This window comes from Amblyomma maculatum, chromosome 1 (genome assembly GCF_055883805.1).
Source record: "Amblyomma maculatum isolate TAMU_Amacu chromosome 1, ASM5588380v1, whole genome shotgun sequence".
Taxonomy (NCBI): Eukaryota; Metazoa; Arthropoda; class Arachnida; order Ixodida; family Ixodidae; genus Amblyomma; species Amblyomma maculatum.
In genome coordinates this window covers 12,376,055-12,391,601 of record NC_139344.1, presented here as the reverse complement: position 1 = coordinate 12,391,601, position 15,547 = coordinate 12,376,055, and the positions used below count along the sequence as shown (strand labels likewise).

The window sequence follows — 15,547 nt, the reverse complement described above, 5'->3', positions numbered from 1 at the left end:
CGCGGCGGCGCGTTGCTTATCTAATGGCAGCACGGCAGCCGCCGATCGGCTTCGAGTCTGATGCCACCCATCGCAGAAATGTGGGCGTCGACGTCAACAAAAACTTCGCCGGCAAAGAGAAGCCACCACGCAAGACCTGCGGCCCGCTGTGGCGACCCCAAAAAATCGTGACGTCACGAGTGAGCTCGTAATTCCACTTTACTCCGCTGCCTCGACCGCCGCTCGATAATGATCTCTCGCTCAAAGGGAGAACGAAGCAAACCGGTTTGGCTCTGTTCTTTGTTTTCTCTTTGCCTACGCGCATCACGGCGTCCTCGCGGCGGTCCGAGCGCACCACAACAGGTTTTTTCGCTTCGGCGTTGGCCAGTTTCAAAATAACTTACGAGCTCGCCACGCACCTGACTCAGAGGCGCGCGCTGAGATGCGCGCTTGGGCCGGCCGCGCTGGCAGGCCGTGATCGGAGTGTGTTGTGTGCTCAGCCGGCCATGCAAGCAGAACCCGCCGTGGGACCCGGCGCCTAGCCAGTAATTCGTCGCCCAAGCTTGACCAGCGGCCAGTGCCCGCTGTCAGAGCCGCCCGCAGGCGCGCGCGAGCCGCGGCAGCGCTTTCGATCGGTGCTGCGACCTCGCGGCGACGCCGGGAGCTACTCAGTGCGCCATGCTAGCCGCCCTGGCCGGGTTGTGGCTCTGCGGCGTCTGGTCGGGTTTCGGATCCGCCGCCCTGACCAGCAATGAAGTCACCGACAACATGCTTACGGATACGCTGGGACTCGCCGGCATCGAGCCGTAAGTACCGCGCCCTTCTGCTCGCGCTTTGCAGCGAACGGGCGGACCCGTGGGCGCGGAGTCGCATGCCATCACGCATGCCGACGGAAGGGTTTCAGATGACAGCTGCATTCCCTGAGGTCTCCGTCATCGCCACTGGCACTGTTGTTGACTGATGCCCAGCGATCATTCAGCAACGGTCCTGTGGTGAGCCCAGCGCCTGTCAGTGTTCCGTGTGGGGAGTTTGGGGCGTGGACCCTCCTCGCGTAGCTCGAACGTGACCAGTGCACGCTGAAGGGTATCTCAAATCTAGGCTGTAGACACTTCTAAACGCCAAAAATGCTGAAATCGGAGTGGCTTCATAAAAACTCCGCTAGCACTGTCTGTTGCAAATCACGTTCTTAGCTGATGCCAGGTGGAAGCAGGTGTTTACGAGTCGCTAATAGTGAAGCGGTAATAAGGGCGCGCTCTGGCTACGCACTGATGGCGGTGTTAGGATAAGCACGCGTGATCGCGCGCACGAGGTAGTTTCTTACTGTAAACCGCCGCGTTTCTCTCAGCTCTACTATTAAATGTTGGGTGACTGAGATTCAGTGTCCAAGGCTGCGTAACATAGTCACGCTGCTTGCTCTCGCACAGTCCCAAGCGGTTATTGGTAGGGGCTCTGGCGTTATCAAATGAGTATTTTCCGCTTTTAGAACGTCCTGTGGATGTTACTTCTACCATGTGATCGACGTTCTTTGTTACCGCTTTACTGAAGATTTAACTTATCTATCGCATAAGGAGCCGGACATTATACGAGCGTCGACGACGCGTTTGGTTGATGGATACCTTGGAATCTCCAGCCATCGAGCGTTACATTCTGGCTCGTTGGCTGTTCTCTGGCATTGAGGGGAAGGCACGCTTGTTTTGAGCGTGTAGCGTGTCACCCACAAAGGGTGCTGCAGCTGCGGAGCCGGCACGCCGTAGCGAAGTCACCGATACCTGTCAGCGCTGTCACAATGGGCCGCTCGGGCGCGGAGTAGCGGCAGCGTTGAGGCCGCTGTTGTGCGCGTCCGCGAGAAGAATCCGTTGAGGAAACGGGCCAAGCGCGGCGGCGAGGCGTTTTATGGGCGGGCCCTTCGGCTGTTTCACTCGGTCGTTCATTACGGCCATTCGCGCACTCGAAGGACGCGTGCCACGGCGGCGAAAACAACGTTTTCTTCTCCTTTCTCCCCGTCGTTGGGCGCTGGCGTCCTCGGTGCTGTGGCGCTCATTAGAACAGACCTGGCTGACCGCTGACCCGCCGCACTGTTCACTGTGGTGGAACCTCTCCTCGAATGGCACGCGGAGGGAGGCCGGTCGACTCGTCTGGCGAGCGTCAGGAGATGCTCGGAGATGTCCGCTTCGCGCGGTTCGGGGCGTGTTTTGAACTCGGGCGCTTTCGCGCCAAACGGAGAGGGCAGGGGGCACGCCCGCGGCGGGACGCGTCGATGAAACGCCGCGCGGCACCTCCCGCGGGCCGCCTGGAGCGCGCGGCCGCAGATGGCTGCGAACGCATGCTGTGCTTGCCCCCGTCGACGAACAACGTGACGGGTGTTGCAAAAAAGGGGGGAGGGGCTGCACGATTTTGCTTTCTTCTCTCAGCTGTGGGGTCAGCGAGCGTTGCTATCAAGTGCAAGGTGTTCACGGTGGCGCAGCGGTGGCTAGCAATGCCGCACCGGTCAGTGCACAGACTACGCTGAGTCCCGCGAAGCGTGTGAAATGCGATGGAAAAAGTTCATTGGGGATGATAATTGCAGATTTTTAAGCAAGGGCAGCAGTGGCGAAAAAGCGCCAATAACGAAGAGCATATAAATGTGGTACTATTATCGATGAAAATGATGCGCAGACCTGTGCGGCCACGTTATAGACTAAACCCAGGCGCGTTTTTTTTTTTTTTTTTTTTTTTTCTATTATGTGTCAGCGGACCGCAGTTCTTGGTGGAATGAAACCTCTTGGTGTACCTGAGTTACTGCAATTTGTGCTTTGCATAATGCAGGCTAGGAAAAGAAAAAAGAACGTCAATTAAGTCTTGCTGGAATAAATTGTCTTAGGGGTTTGTCCCTGGTGGGTGTCCCTTGTGTGTCGTCTTCGTTTGTGTCTGTTATTAATCGCCAAGAAAATGGTTCTAGCAAGCCGTTATCAACTAGCCCAACTTTAAGTTTTAAACAATAAGTCGAAGTTTTGGTTGTGTTCCTCTTGGACCGTGTGCATAAAAAAAAAAGAAAAAAAAGCTTTCAAGGAGGTGACAGAGAACAGATCTCCTGAATTAAATATGAAGCTCGGCAAAACTAGCGGACATGATAAGTATGGTTCGTGGTCGATAAATAGCATGCATTATTATTTTTTTTTTCGGCTGTACCAGGAACGGAGTCGCGTTGTGCTGTACGCACGAAACACCGTGCGCGGCGTCAGAAAGAAAACTCCAGATAATAAGTGTCTCCCCGGCACTAACGTATTCATACTAGCACCATGTATGCTTAAATCACAAATAACTTGTCATTTCGTTCATTTTTGATCACAGTACCTTTACCAGCAGCATGGCTGGCTTATTCTGTATATAGCCGAACGTCATACGTTGTAGGCCTTGAACAACGTCGAGTTCCATGCATCGATACTAGCCAAGATATGCTTAGATTAATAGTAAATGAACTAACTACAATGCAGAAGGGCATGTACTGTCGTACTGATCTCACCAGTGCAATCTCGGTGTTAGCACAGCCCTTTCGGCATCCTGCCCAACATTATCTCTTGATATGGTCTTTTATGTTTCGGCAAAGGCCCTCTTCGTGAAAAACCACAACAAAAGCACTATTTCGCCATCAGATTACTTCCCTTGGTGCCACCTCCAGATTCTGAAATGATGTTTACCGTTCCCACCTGCAGCATCAGAACTGAAGAGGTAAGGTTGCGACCATTTCCACTGCTGCTTTTAAACCTTCCACACCAATCTGACGCTCAACACCGCGCTACAGAAAAAAAAAAATGTAATCAGGGTCAGGGCCAGAATCCTTGTTTTATTACGAATCATTTTCTAGTAAAGTCATTTCTTTTCCATTGGTCAACCCCTCCACTGAGACTGAGCCTGCGCGATATATCGCTTCCCAGCTGCCAGTTTTGATGTCAGAGACGACAGGAACCGATGGAAAAATGTCGTAAGAAAAAAATCGAGGATACTAATGGTTACAAATTACGGCCCCGTTGCAAGACCTATCTCACTCAAAAGCGCCGCTCGTGCCAATCATAATTGCCCAAAGGCACGATCATTAACGAAGCCATAGCCCAGTCATGCGCATGACAGCGGGCAAGAAAACCGCTGACCGATCAGTGAGAGCTCTGAATTGAGAGAAATCATGTAGTGCACCATAATTTGCCTTGTGTACTTTGTATACCGTCTTTGCCGCCATGCAGTAACCAGGCAACGGGGTTTGCTTCTCAGCCTTTTAATGCACCCATTACGGCACGCTTGAGGAACCAAGATGTCTCGAGAGGTGAAAGGCATACCTCACCCTAGTGTCCTTCTGGCCTTACACAGATTTAGAGCGTAAGTGGTGACATAAGGGCTCCATGCCGTAAGGTCGTGACATGGTAGAGCAACAAGAAAAACCCCATTTCGCTTTAAATCTAATCGAGAAAAAGTTTATTTTGTAAAAACGAGGTTTATATGACTTCTGGTCGTTCTGCTTCAAGCAGCCAATTGATAGGGATTTGAATATTTAGTACGCACAGGCTGGGTAGCCAGGTACAGAGGCGAGTCCGAAGGTGGCGATCTTTTAAGATTTATGTCGCAGTGGAAAAAGTATACCGTTCGAGAGGGGTTCGAGGTGGTTTCATCCGTTACTTGAAAGATCCCCACACACGCGCAAACACCGAGGAATTTAGGAATTCTACAAAAGACAGCTGCAAAACGCAGAACTGCCCTTCCACCCCCCCCCCCCCCCCCCTTCCTCTTTTTTTTTTTTTTGCTGAAAAAAATATCCAAGAAATACATGGGGATCCATTAATCGGGCCCAAAGGGGAGTCCAGGAGGATGGGAGTCGACTCTGAAGGCGACCGGGCTCGTGAAGCTCAGCGCGATCTGTTATACCACCACGCGGTCGGATGCGAAGTGGGACGTGATTTCCAGCCACTGCCCTTTTCCGGGGAAATAATCCGCGCACGGGGCCCAGACATGATGCCGTGTCGCCGGACTGGGCGCACAGTGTGAGCGACGTGGCTTGGCCGCTTCAAGCTTACCCCCGCGTAATACATTTCTGTGTGCTTCTCCCTGGGCGCTATGCCAAGTGATTATACGCGAGCGAGCCCTCGTCTGATGGCGGGTGAGATTTGTCGCTTGGGGAAGAGTCGTGCTTCTTGCCGCGTCACGTTGTATAAACGCTGTCGTATAACTTTTGCCGTACCCCGCTAAATGCTCCCCTTGCGCCACAATGTTGCACTTGAAGGCCAAATTGCCGTTCCCGTGACGACGGAGCTGTTTAACGTCTTTGTATTGACCAGAGGCGGATGATATACACACCATTTCCTGCCTCTGCGCGGCATTCGTCAGAGTACACGGACACTTCTGGCAAGCTTGCACCGAAAGGAGCTGTAAAGAAATAAGCGTCGTTGTGGTTCTGAGACAACAGGACGACACGGCAGCACACGCGTAGTGTAGTGGGTGTTTTGGTGGATACACGAACAGCTGAACTATATATCAGGTGCTCCTTGCGTTGGTCATTTTCTCGAACAGCGGACGCGGATGCATCGGCATCGAGGAAGAAAAAGAGCGCCCGTCGTGGTTCTGCGGGACGGGTTCCATCACATTCGACGCCGCTTCGCGTATCCAAGTTCACGTATCAACCGTGAGGGCGGTGATAAGCACGACTTCGTGTGAGATTCGATGCAAACACATAATGCGTGCATGCGGCATATGGCAGCTTGCGGAGCACTCCGCGCTGTCGGAGCCCGAAGCCGGACCAACCAAATGATACGCTTTAGTGCAGGTTTGGAGCAGGTCGCGGTTTCTGGTCGCATCGTTAAATCCCTGACTGGTCGACGCCCGGCCTTCGCAATCACTCCGAATATAGCATCCAACCAGCGCTCGTAACGTGCACAGACTTGCATAGGTTAAAAAGTTGGGAGCGTACACAGCGGCGTTTTTATATTATTAGGCCGCGCCACAAGTACACGCGCCCATCAAGGAAAGGGGGGGGGGGGGGGGGGGGGAAGGGGCTTTGAGGTCTCGCGAGGAATGCCGGGCGTCGTCCGCGAAAAACGGGAGCGCCGCTCGGGACGCTGGCCGCTTTCACAGGGCGTAATATGCCGCCGCGGTGCGGGGAAGGATGACTTTCAGGTTCCTCGAACTACTGCTGTCTGTTTTTGCAGTAACAAGGTGGCCACGGCTGCGCGGCTGTGCGTGGGTCACGCCGGCTGACCGGAAGTATATGTCTCGCACTGCCGTTGCTGCAGAGCTTTCTTTCTTTCTTTCTTTTTATGCGCCAAGGCCTTAAAAAGATCATACTCGAGAGTGTCGTTGATTTTCTATAACACTTTTGCGCAGGGAAAAAAGCCAGTGCAGCGAAACGCGAGCCCTTGTTGTGGTTGTTGTGTTGTTTTATAATGAAATTCATTCGTGGACCGCTTGATTTTTTTCTACCCCACTTTTGTGCTCGCACTGCTGAACTGACCTGCATAACAGTAAAAACCGTCCGTGTCTTTTTCGGCGGACGTAGAGCAATGCACGGTAACGCAGCATATCATGCACGGCTTCCGTCTTCGCGTTGGTTGAGGGAAGGCTATATCAACCTTACCCACGTGGGATTGGAAGAAGCGGAAGATGAAGACTAGGAAGACAGGAGTAGTGATAAACTTTTATTGAATGCGAAGGTTTCCATCGTGGCCTGTGCCCTCAGTTTGGGACTCTTTTGGATCTTGCTGCCTGCGTGGCCTTGGACATCAGCTCTCGCTGTGTTTGCAGGTCAGGGCTGGCCAGCGTGTCCTCTCGCTGCTTAGGTCTCGGATCGCCTATTTAAGCGATGCTCAGGTTCTCTTAGCACGCTATACCATGTCGTCATGTTCGTGACAGTACCTTGTTTTGGCTTAGTTTCGGTCCTGGTTGATTCTGCTTTTATGCAGGGGTGGGAAACATGAGGGTTTGGTTTGCAGACTATGTGCAGCTATTTTCCCTTTCTTGTCGAGTTGTTTGTCTCCAGGTAGATATGTTCTTCCCAGTCTGTAATACTCCAGGATATTTCTGTACATGATTAGGGGCCTCTAGCTTTGCTCTTTCGTTTGAAGGGGCACGATTCGCCAGCTCTCGGTTCGTGGTGTATGTTGCCGCATTCCTTCGGGTGGAGCAACGTGTGGCGGCCTTGTCCATACTATTTGTCCCTGTTTTTCAGTCTTCTAGGCTTGCTTGATCTTGCTTGCTACTTTCTACATTCTGCCGGCGTTACAATTCCTGGCTGTCAACCTACATTGTCTGCATCACTCTTCTGTATAATCGGTTGCTTTATGGTGTGTGTATATATATATATATATATATATATATATATATATATATATATATATATATATATATATATATATATATATATATATATATATATATATATTGAGAAAGAGAAGCTTTCTCGACTGCTGTTTAAAAAGTCGACCAGAAAGTGACCAGAAACAAGTGGCAGCTATATATATATATATACACACAGCTGCTACTTTGGTTGTGAACGTAGCTGTATAGAATACATGGTCTTCTATGGGTGATCACCGAACTGTATTTCGGCGGCAATCGCACCCAACGTTTCGTTTGTGTAAGTGGAAACTTTCTTTTTTTCTTCTTTTTTCTCTTTTAAGCCGTGGCGAGTGTACTGCGAAAGGGTGCGCTCACTTCAAGCACGTTCTGGTTAGTCCAATTAGATTTTTATAGTAATCAATTACTAGTAGTCAATTACATTCTATTCGAAAAGCTCTTACGTGTTTGAAGGCGTCTGGGCAGAATAACCAACATTTGGGGGTAGTTATGGTGTAGCTGCAATTCAAGTGCCATAACAAAGAATGATGGTGCGCTAACAAGTGAGGAAAGAACACTCACTTTTCAGCCACGCAGGGTCGCACTTCCCCCGCTTTATTTTCGCACCTCTCTCAGCACCTAAACATGAATATCATGCATAATGAACCAAGGATGCTTAACTCGTCAGCAAGGAGAAAATTTATCAAAATTTCCTTTGTATACTGTCATTTCGCCGTGGCTGCGCTTTCACGTTTTCTTTTTTTTTTTTTTTTTCTTTTCACTTGGTTACTATTCGGCGGATATATAGCGATGTTTTCGGATTACTTCGGCTTCAGGTTCACCGCGCTTCCCGGACAGTGCACGTTTGCCTAAATGGAAGGTAAGAGCATTTAATGCTGGCATACGATATGCAGGCCGCAGTGATACCGCAAAGTTAGTCAACCTGATCTGTTGCGTGTGTGTTGTCCTATTTTTGTATCGGAACAGGAGTCCTTTTATTTTCACAACTTAGTACCTGTTCTGTTTTCCGGTCATCTTTTTAATGACGCAGACGTACACATCGTAAATGTGCAGCTGAAATTTAGCACCTTATAATTAAAAAGAAAAAAAAATATCATAGACGATCAATGTTATTCATGTCGCATGTACGCTAGAACGTCATGTTTGTACAGCGGGCTACATGGTTATGTTGTCGCCTATTTAAATCAATGTGCTGTGGCATGTCACCTGCCAAATACCACCTTTCATAGGTATGCTCGGGAGTTTTTCAGGCTGCTAGGCTTAAAACTGCCGGGGCCGACGGCGCCGGACATTTTTTTTTTCTTTTTTTTTCTTTTTTTTTTTCCTCGGCATGGGGGTACTAACACTCTGGCGTTAAAAAAAGGAAAAAGAGGGGGAGCGGGATGCCTGAGACCAATTCTGTTGTATCGTCATTTTGGTTAAGCTTTGATGTATACACAGCTGTTTTGAAAACTGCCCACGCAGCCGTTGTGAGAACTGCCTCCCATGGGCTTTCCGTGATATAAGCAAGGTAGTCGGGCTCTCGCGGCACGTATATGGCACACCTCAAAGTCGAGAGCTCAAGGGAGCGAGAGCGTGTCTCACCCTTACCTTCTAAAGACTTTGAACACTGGCGGAGCCGCATAATGCATGACCTATGAAAAAGGGTATGCGCAAAAAAAAAAAAAAAAAAAAAAAGCTAAAACCAGCGCTCTTGCAGCTTTCCTTCGTTTACGATTCACTCTCAGTGTATAATACACTCAGATATGCCATGCATACTTATGCATGGAAAACTGCTCTGCTTTTAGCGTCCTTCATTACCCTCCACTGCGCAGCTTTTGAATATATGTTTCACGAAGGTTGAACATGGCTTGGTTAGAATTTCTACGTCAATTAAATATCTTGTTTGACTGTTCTGTATTAAGGTGTTCCGTTAATTGAAATTAGCGCAAACACCGTTGATGCAATGAACTGTTTACACTGCATTACACGCTCGCTTGTCCTGTGTACGCCACTTTTCCTGCTCCCCTGTGCGTTTGTTTATATCGTAGCGCGCAAATGTCTTGAAATGTTCAACCAACTAGCCCCCATTGCTGCTTTGCTTACACTGTAGGACTGAAATGTGCTCATTGGAAGGCGAAAGAAAAACGGAACAATTAATCACATTGACATCGCAAGTCATCTGGCTGCCTTTGGCGCAAAGGTCGCAAGCCATGCTAACCAGCTACCTCCCCACGTCGAGAGGGCGTTTCAACAGACGTCCGCGAAAGAGCGCGTCCGCCAAGGGAGTGCTTCCTTCCGGCGTGGTTCTCAATCCTCGCGATCGCGGAGCTCGATTCGCTATCTGTTCGTTTTTCTTGCCAGCCGGACCTACCTGGCTGCCTACACCGCGGAGCAAGCGACGGCGCGCAGGTTCTCATCGTGAGCTAACTGTTGGGGCATGTCCCCCTCGCCCCAAAACACGTTCCTGCCCGCTGCGCGCACATTTGCCCTCTTCGCATGCGATACCTGCCGTATTTGTTGCGCACGCTCTCTCCGCAGCTGTGGGGACGCCGCCTTCGCGGAAAAGCGTGGTGGTGCTCGTCGTTATGTCTACACGGCGTGTTTCGTTTGCGAGGTTATCGTAACTTAAGTTGCCGATTAAAAGGTCGGTCTTTGCCCGCAGCAGCTTTTAGGCTTAAGGCTCGCTCTGGATCGAGGCGCGAGATCTCACTTTCAGGACTTGTCGGTCGAAGCGCTAAGTGAGCGAGAGCAACATTATATAAGGGAGCCATTCCGTATTTCGGATCCGGGTTTGGCCCTGCGGCATTTGGTCGCTTTTTCTCGGTAATGCAGCTTTCAAGGGTTTGCGGGAAGCTACCCCACCACTAGCTCATTGGCGACCAGACCTCACCATTGGCTCCTTGTCAATGCCAATCTTGAGCCGGTGCATGTGGCGAGTGGCGAAGGTTTTTTATCGGAGACTTGAGGATCCGCTAGCTTGCGATTTTCGTGAGTGACCGCTCGCTGCTTTCATATATGATGCCGTCATTGATGGTGCTGCTGAAATGGAAAATAGATAAATGTTCTTTTACAATACGTCCCCACGTGCCCTGTTCATAACACGCGGCTAGACGACTGTTTTGTTGAGTTGACACCGGAGTTATACGTAACGTAATTGATTACTTATAATTAGTAATATTTTCTAGGCGGTTTGTAATGCACTTTTTACGACGAGTAATGTTCTCGTTAATCTAATTATATATATATATATATATATATATATATATATATATATATATATATATATATATATATATATATATATATATATATATATATATATATATATTGTTTCAGTAATCAGTTTGTAGTAGTCAGTTATTTTCTGTACTCGAAACATAAAAACCACTGGCATAACTGGGAACCCGAACTTGATGGCATGTACTATAACGTTGGTGCGTAATATTCGTTCACGACAGAGACAGTGTTTGTCGGGCTGCGTATAACAGCGGCGCGCGCATGTTGGTCCCGTGTTCCACGGTTCACGTTTCTTTACCACGGCACAACAGAGTGTCGCGCTTAGCGAACTCTGTCCCCTCAGAGCGCTAACAACGAAGCAGGCTGCTTTGCGTAACTGCGAGCTGCTGCGCAAGGTCTTCTTTACAGCTCCGTCCTCCCTTCCAGCGCCCACACTGGTAGAGCCGATGTTTTCGAATGGAAACGTGGAAAACAAATGCCAACGAAATCTTCGAAACCCAACTGCTCGTGACAATTAACAGCCCGTTAGTTACAACTGAGAAAAGCTACACATCAAAAAAGCCCCACCGGCTTGTATATTTGGGTTGTGGTAATAAAAGCTAGCGGAAGTAAAATGGCATAATAGTTATTCCATTCAGTTCAGTTCAGTCATTCAGTCGTGTCCGACTCTTCGTGACCCTATGGACCATGTCACGCCACGCTTTCCGGTCTCTCACTATCTTCCTAACATCACATAACTTCATCTGCAGTGCCTCGAGGATGCCATCTAACCACCGCGTTCGCTGCCTACCCCTTCTCCGGCGACCCTCAACCTTTCCCAACATCAAATCTTTCTCCAGCGACTCCTCTCTTCTTATCAGATGACCAAAGTAGCTGAGCTTTTAGAATTTGACCCTCCAATGAGCAGTCAGGGTTTATGGTCGACAATATCGACTGATTTGATCTTCTGGCAGTCCAAGGAACTCTCAAGAGTCTTCGCCAGCACCACAATTCAAACGCATCAATTCTTCGGCGGTCAGCCTTTTTCACAGTCCAACTCTCGCATCCATACATCACAACTGGAAAGACCATAGCACGAGTTATACGGATCTTGGTTGGCAGACTAATGTCTCTGCTCTTCACTAGGCGGTCAAGGCTAACCATTGCTCTCTTTCCCAGAAGCAGGCGTCTCCTAATTTCATGGCTGCAGTCTCCTTCCGAGGTAATCTTGGCGCCCAAGAAGAGAAAATCTGTCACAGCTTCCACTTCTTGTCCATTGATGCTCCAGGACTTGATAGGGCAAGACGCCATGATCTTCGTCTTTTTAATGTTCAGTTTAAGCCCAAACTTCTCACTCTCTTCTTGTACGCGCATCAGAAGTCTCTTGAGTTCCACTTCACTTTCTGCCATTAAAGTGGTATCATCCGCATATCTAAGGTTGTTGATACGTTTTCCAGCAATCTTCACTCCAGCTGAAGACTCGTCCAGACCGGCCTTCCTCATGATGCACTCTGCATTATAGGTTAAATAGGCAGGGCGACAGTATGCAGCCTTGCCTCACTCCTTTCTCAATCGGAAACCAATCAGTAAGACCATGCCCAGTTCTGACTGTGGCCTCTTGCCCTTCATACAGGTTCCTGAGGAGACAGATGAGGTGAACTGGAACTCCCATCTCTTGGAGAGCTTGCCACAATCTGCTGTGATCTACGCAGTCAAACGCTTTCGCATAATCAATAAAGCAGAAGTAGATGGGTTTCTGGAACTCTCTTGCTTTTTCCATGATCCAGCGAAGGTTGGCAATTTGGTCTCTAGTTCCTCTGCCCTTGCGAAACCCAGCTTGCACGTCCGGAAGCTCCCGATCCACATACTGTTGCAGCTTACCTTTTGTTGCAGCCTTATTCCATTACTCTTTTGTAATTGTTCAGGTACATTTAGAGGGCGGTAACTGACCATGGTCGCTGAAATAAGACTTCAGATTAAGTAATTCCAATCGGTTACTTGCTCTCTGTAACGTACATGTACGAAGCTGGATGGCACGCATCTGGGAACCTTTAGAAAGAGGTGTTGGTGTGACCCGATGGATCTATATATAAGCCCGAGTGGTTTTTTGGACGAAACGTCTGAGGAATTTTTGATCTTGTAAAATTAAAACCGCTGAAACGAGGGGACGGAGGCAAGAATGTCCCAGCAACTATCCTATACAGCCAAGCTCTTTCGAGTTTCAGATCGATCAGTACTTGTAAACTACTGCTGGCTTCCCGCTTATTCTGCGGTAGTTGGTCTTCCTTTTATTTTCGTTCGATGGGATTAAAGAAAGAAGGAGCATCCTGGAAGGCGCCTGCATTTTTCCGTTGAGACGAAAGCAATGTCACGTTTCAAGCTCTCGCATTAACCGAAACTCATGTTCCAATGCTGAAAAACTACGAATACTTGCCGATGGAAAGATTGCAGGTAGTATTGAAGGAGTAGCTATAATTCCCAGTCTCAAATCTTTGGCATGCGTCTAGCATAGATGTCCAGAAGAAAACGTTGGCTCCGGCTTCCAGATAACGGCATTTCGCGCTCGAAAGTAATGCCTGCCAGGTGGTGCGGTCAACTCACGTAAGCAAGGTATTCGCTTCCCAGCGCGTGCACAGAACACTTTTTTTTTTTTTAACGCATGTTTGCCATAAGGCATATTATAGAAACTCATGTAAATTATTTTCCGTAAGGAACCGGAGCAGGCTCTTATCGTTGTCGGTGAGCCATTTAGAGAAGTCCTCTTCCCTTGCACAGAACACTTGTAGCAAGGAATGTGAAAGTCACACGTTTCGAATGCGTTGTCCAGTTCGGTTCTTCGGTGAAGTGAACGCTGGCTGTGCTCAAGGGTAGGTGAAAATTTGCTTTTGAAATGCAACAGTGTAAGCTAAGTTTTGGATCCGCAGGTGAACTTCTAGAACAACAAAGTTTAGAATCCTCTCTGGAATGTGCAGTGTCGTCCAGGTCCCCTCCCGAGCTCAGTCAGGCCGATAAGTAGTGCTTGTGGTCATTAATGGAGAGCGCTTGTACCGTCGGTCTCGTTTCGTCGGTGCGTTATCGTCTCTGCTCAGATCAAACTGCGAAGAGAGAGAAATCGGTGTCGTCAGCTGGAGCTGCTTCCAAGTTCAAAAAATGATGTACCTCACCTATTTTGTAGGCGACCTTCACGCAAAAAAAAAAAAAAAAAAAAAAAAAAACGATATGTGAGCTTGTTAGTTGCTGAATGGCATTGAAGTGGAGGTTGTCTTGCTCGTTATCAGCTCGTTGCTATTGGCCTGCCATATACATACGTCTCGCTTGTATATGCTAACATGCTAGCACCTTTTTGTCCCATAAGAATGTGGTAATATTGTACTGGAGCTAAAATTAGATTCCATGCTCATTGTTTACCGCATTTGTGTCCAAATAAGGTACGAAAGCAAAAAGAAAAAAAAAAAGAAAAGGAGGAATCTGATCACAAGACAAGTCGCAAACCTTTGTAAGAGCGTTCTTACAAAGGTTTGCGACTTGTCTTGTGATCAGATTCCTCCTTTTCTTTTTTTTTCTTTTTGCTTTCGTACCTTATTTGGACACAAATGCGGTAAACAATGAGCATGGAATCTAATTTTAGCTCCAGTACAATATTACCACATTCTTATGGGACAAAAAGGTGCTAGCATGTTAGCATATACAAGCGAGACGTATGTATATGGCAGGCCAATAGCAACGAGCTGATAACGAGCAAGACAACCTCCACTTCAATGCCATTCAGCAACTAACAAGCTCACATATCGTTTTTTTTTTTTTTTTTTTTTTTTTTTTGCGTGAAGGTCGCCTACAAAATAGGTGAGGTACATCATTTTTTGAACTTGGAAGCAGCTCCAGCTGACGACACCGATTTCTCTCTCTTCGCAGTTTGATCTGAGCAGAGACGATAACGCACCGACGAAACGAGACCGACGGTACAAGCGCTCTCCATTAATGACCACAAGCACTACTTATCGGCCTGACTGAGCTCGGGAGGGGACCTGGACGACACTGCACATTCCAGAGAGGATTCTAAACTTTGTTGTTCTAGAAGTTCACCTGCGGATCCAAAACTTAGCTTACACTGTTGCATTTCAAAAGCAAATTTTCACCTACCCTTGAGCACAGCCAGCGTTCACTTCACCGAAGAACCGAACTAGACAACGCATTCGAAACGTGTGACAATATGCGCTCAAGCGCCCATGAGGCCAGAGTGTCCACCTTGGCAATAAACTTTTTTTTTTTTTTTTTATCATAATCACCTACTCTTTAAATGGAAGCGACGTGCTGTCTCTCGTTTTTTGCTCCGCGTGGTGCCGTCACGTGGGCCGTGAAAACATCCGGAGAGCGGTCCTTTATTATTTCAGCCAGCGAAGGAGAGGGGGAGAGAGCAGCCGTCGTTTTAAACGCTCGTCAGGATCCCCGGCCGTTCCGCGTGGTCGCGCGCGCAGTATGCGGCAGCCGTAATTGCCGCAGCTGTCTGAAGTAACGCGTCGCCGTCGGGAGCGGAGCTCCAGGTCTGTCATCGCGACTGACACCCGTGGTCTCACCTGTTGCAGCTTTCTCCGCCCCGCACCGGGCTCGACGCTGTATACTTACCGCGGCCGCGATGACGCGCGTATGCAGTGAAATGGGGGGAGTAATGTTTAGCACTGCACGGAGCCCGGTCACTTTCACTGCAACACCACTCGTCGCGAGGCCAGCCGCATCGGGTTCCCGTCGCGGTAGCGGTTCGCGCTGAAGCGGAGCCGTGCACTGTCTGCGCTGTCCCGTTGCCGGATACGCAGTGTGTGGGGGGTTCGGCTTTGGCGCCGATGCGGTGATGCGAAAACGTTTCCGGATTGGCTGCGGGACTTGTGGTGCGAGAAATCGGGCCTGAGCTTCGCTGCACGAGAGTGGCCTTGCATGTCGGCCGCGCAGCTGCTGGGCCCACTCACCTGTGGCAAGGTCGAAACTTGCTGTTTTGACGCGTGCTGCCTGGTGAGAGCGCACGTGGGGCGATCTTAGCAGTTGGAAATAAATCAATTGTTTT

At 49.0% G+C, this 15,547-nt stretch overlaps 1 protein-coding gene across 1 annotated transcript in view; it reads left to right on the top strand.

Moving 5' to 3' along the window:
* The first annotated feature begins 237 nt into the window (after positions 1-237).
* LOC146201778 (CD109 antigen-like) overlaps positions 238-15,547 on the top strand; it is a 110,276-nt gene continuing 94,966 nt past the window's right edge. Inside the window, exon 1 of the mRNA XM_084587733.1 lies at positions 238-785. Within this exon, the coding sequence (XP_084443859.1) occupies positions 658-785 (128 nt within the window). The 5' untranslated portion in view covers positions 238-657. The remainder of the gene's footprint in view (positions 786-15,547) is intronic.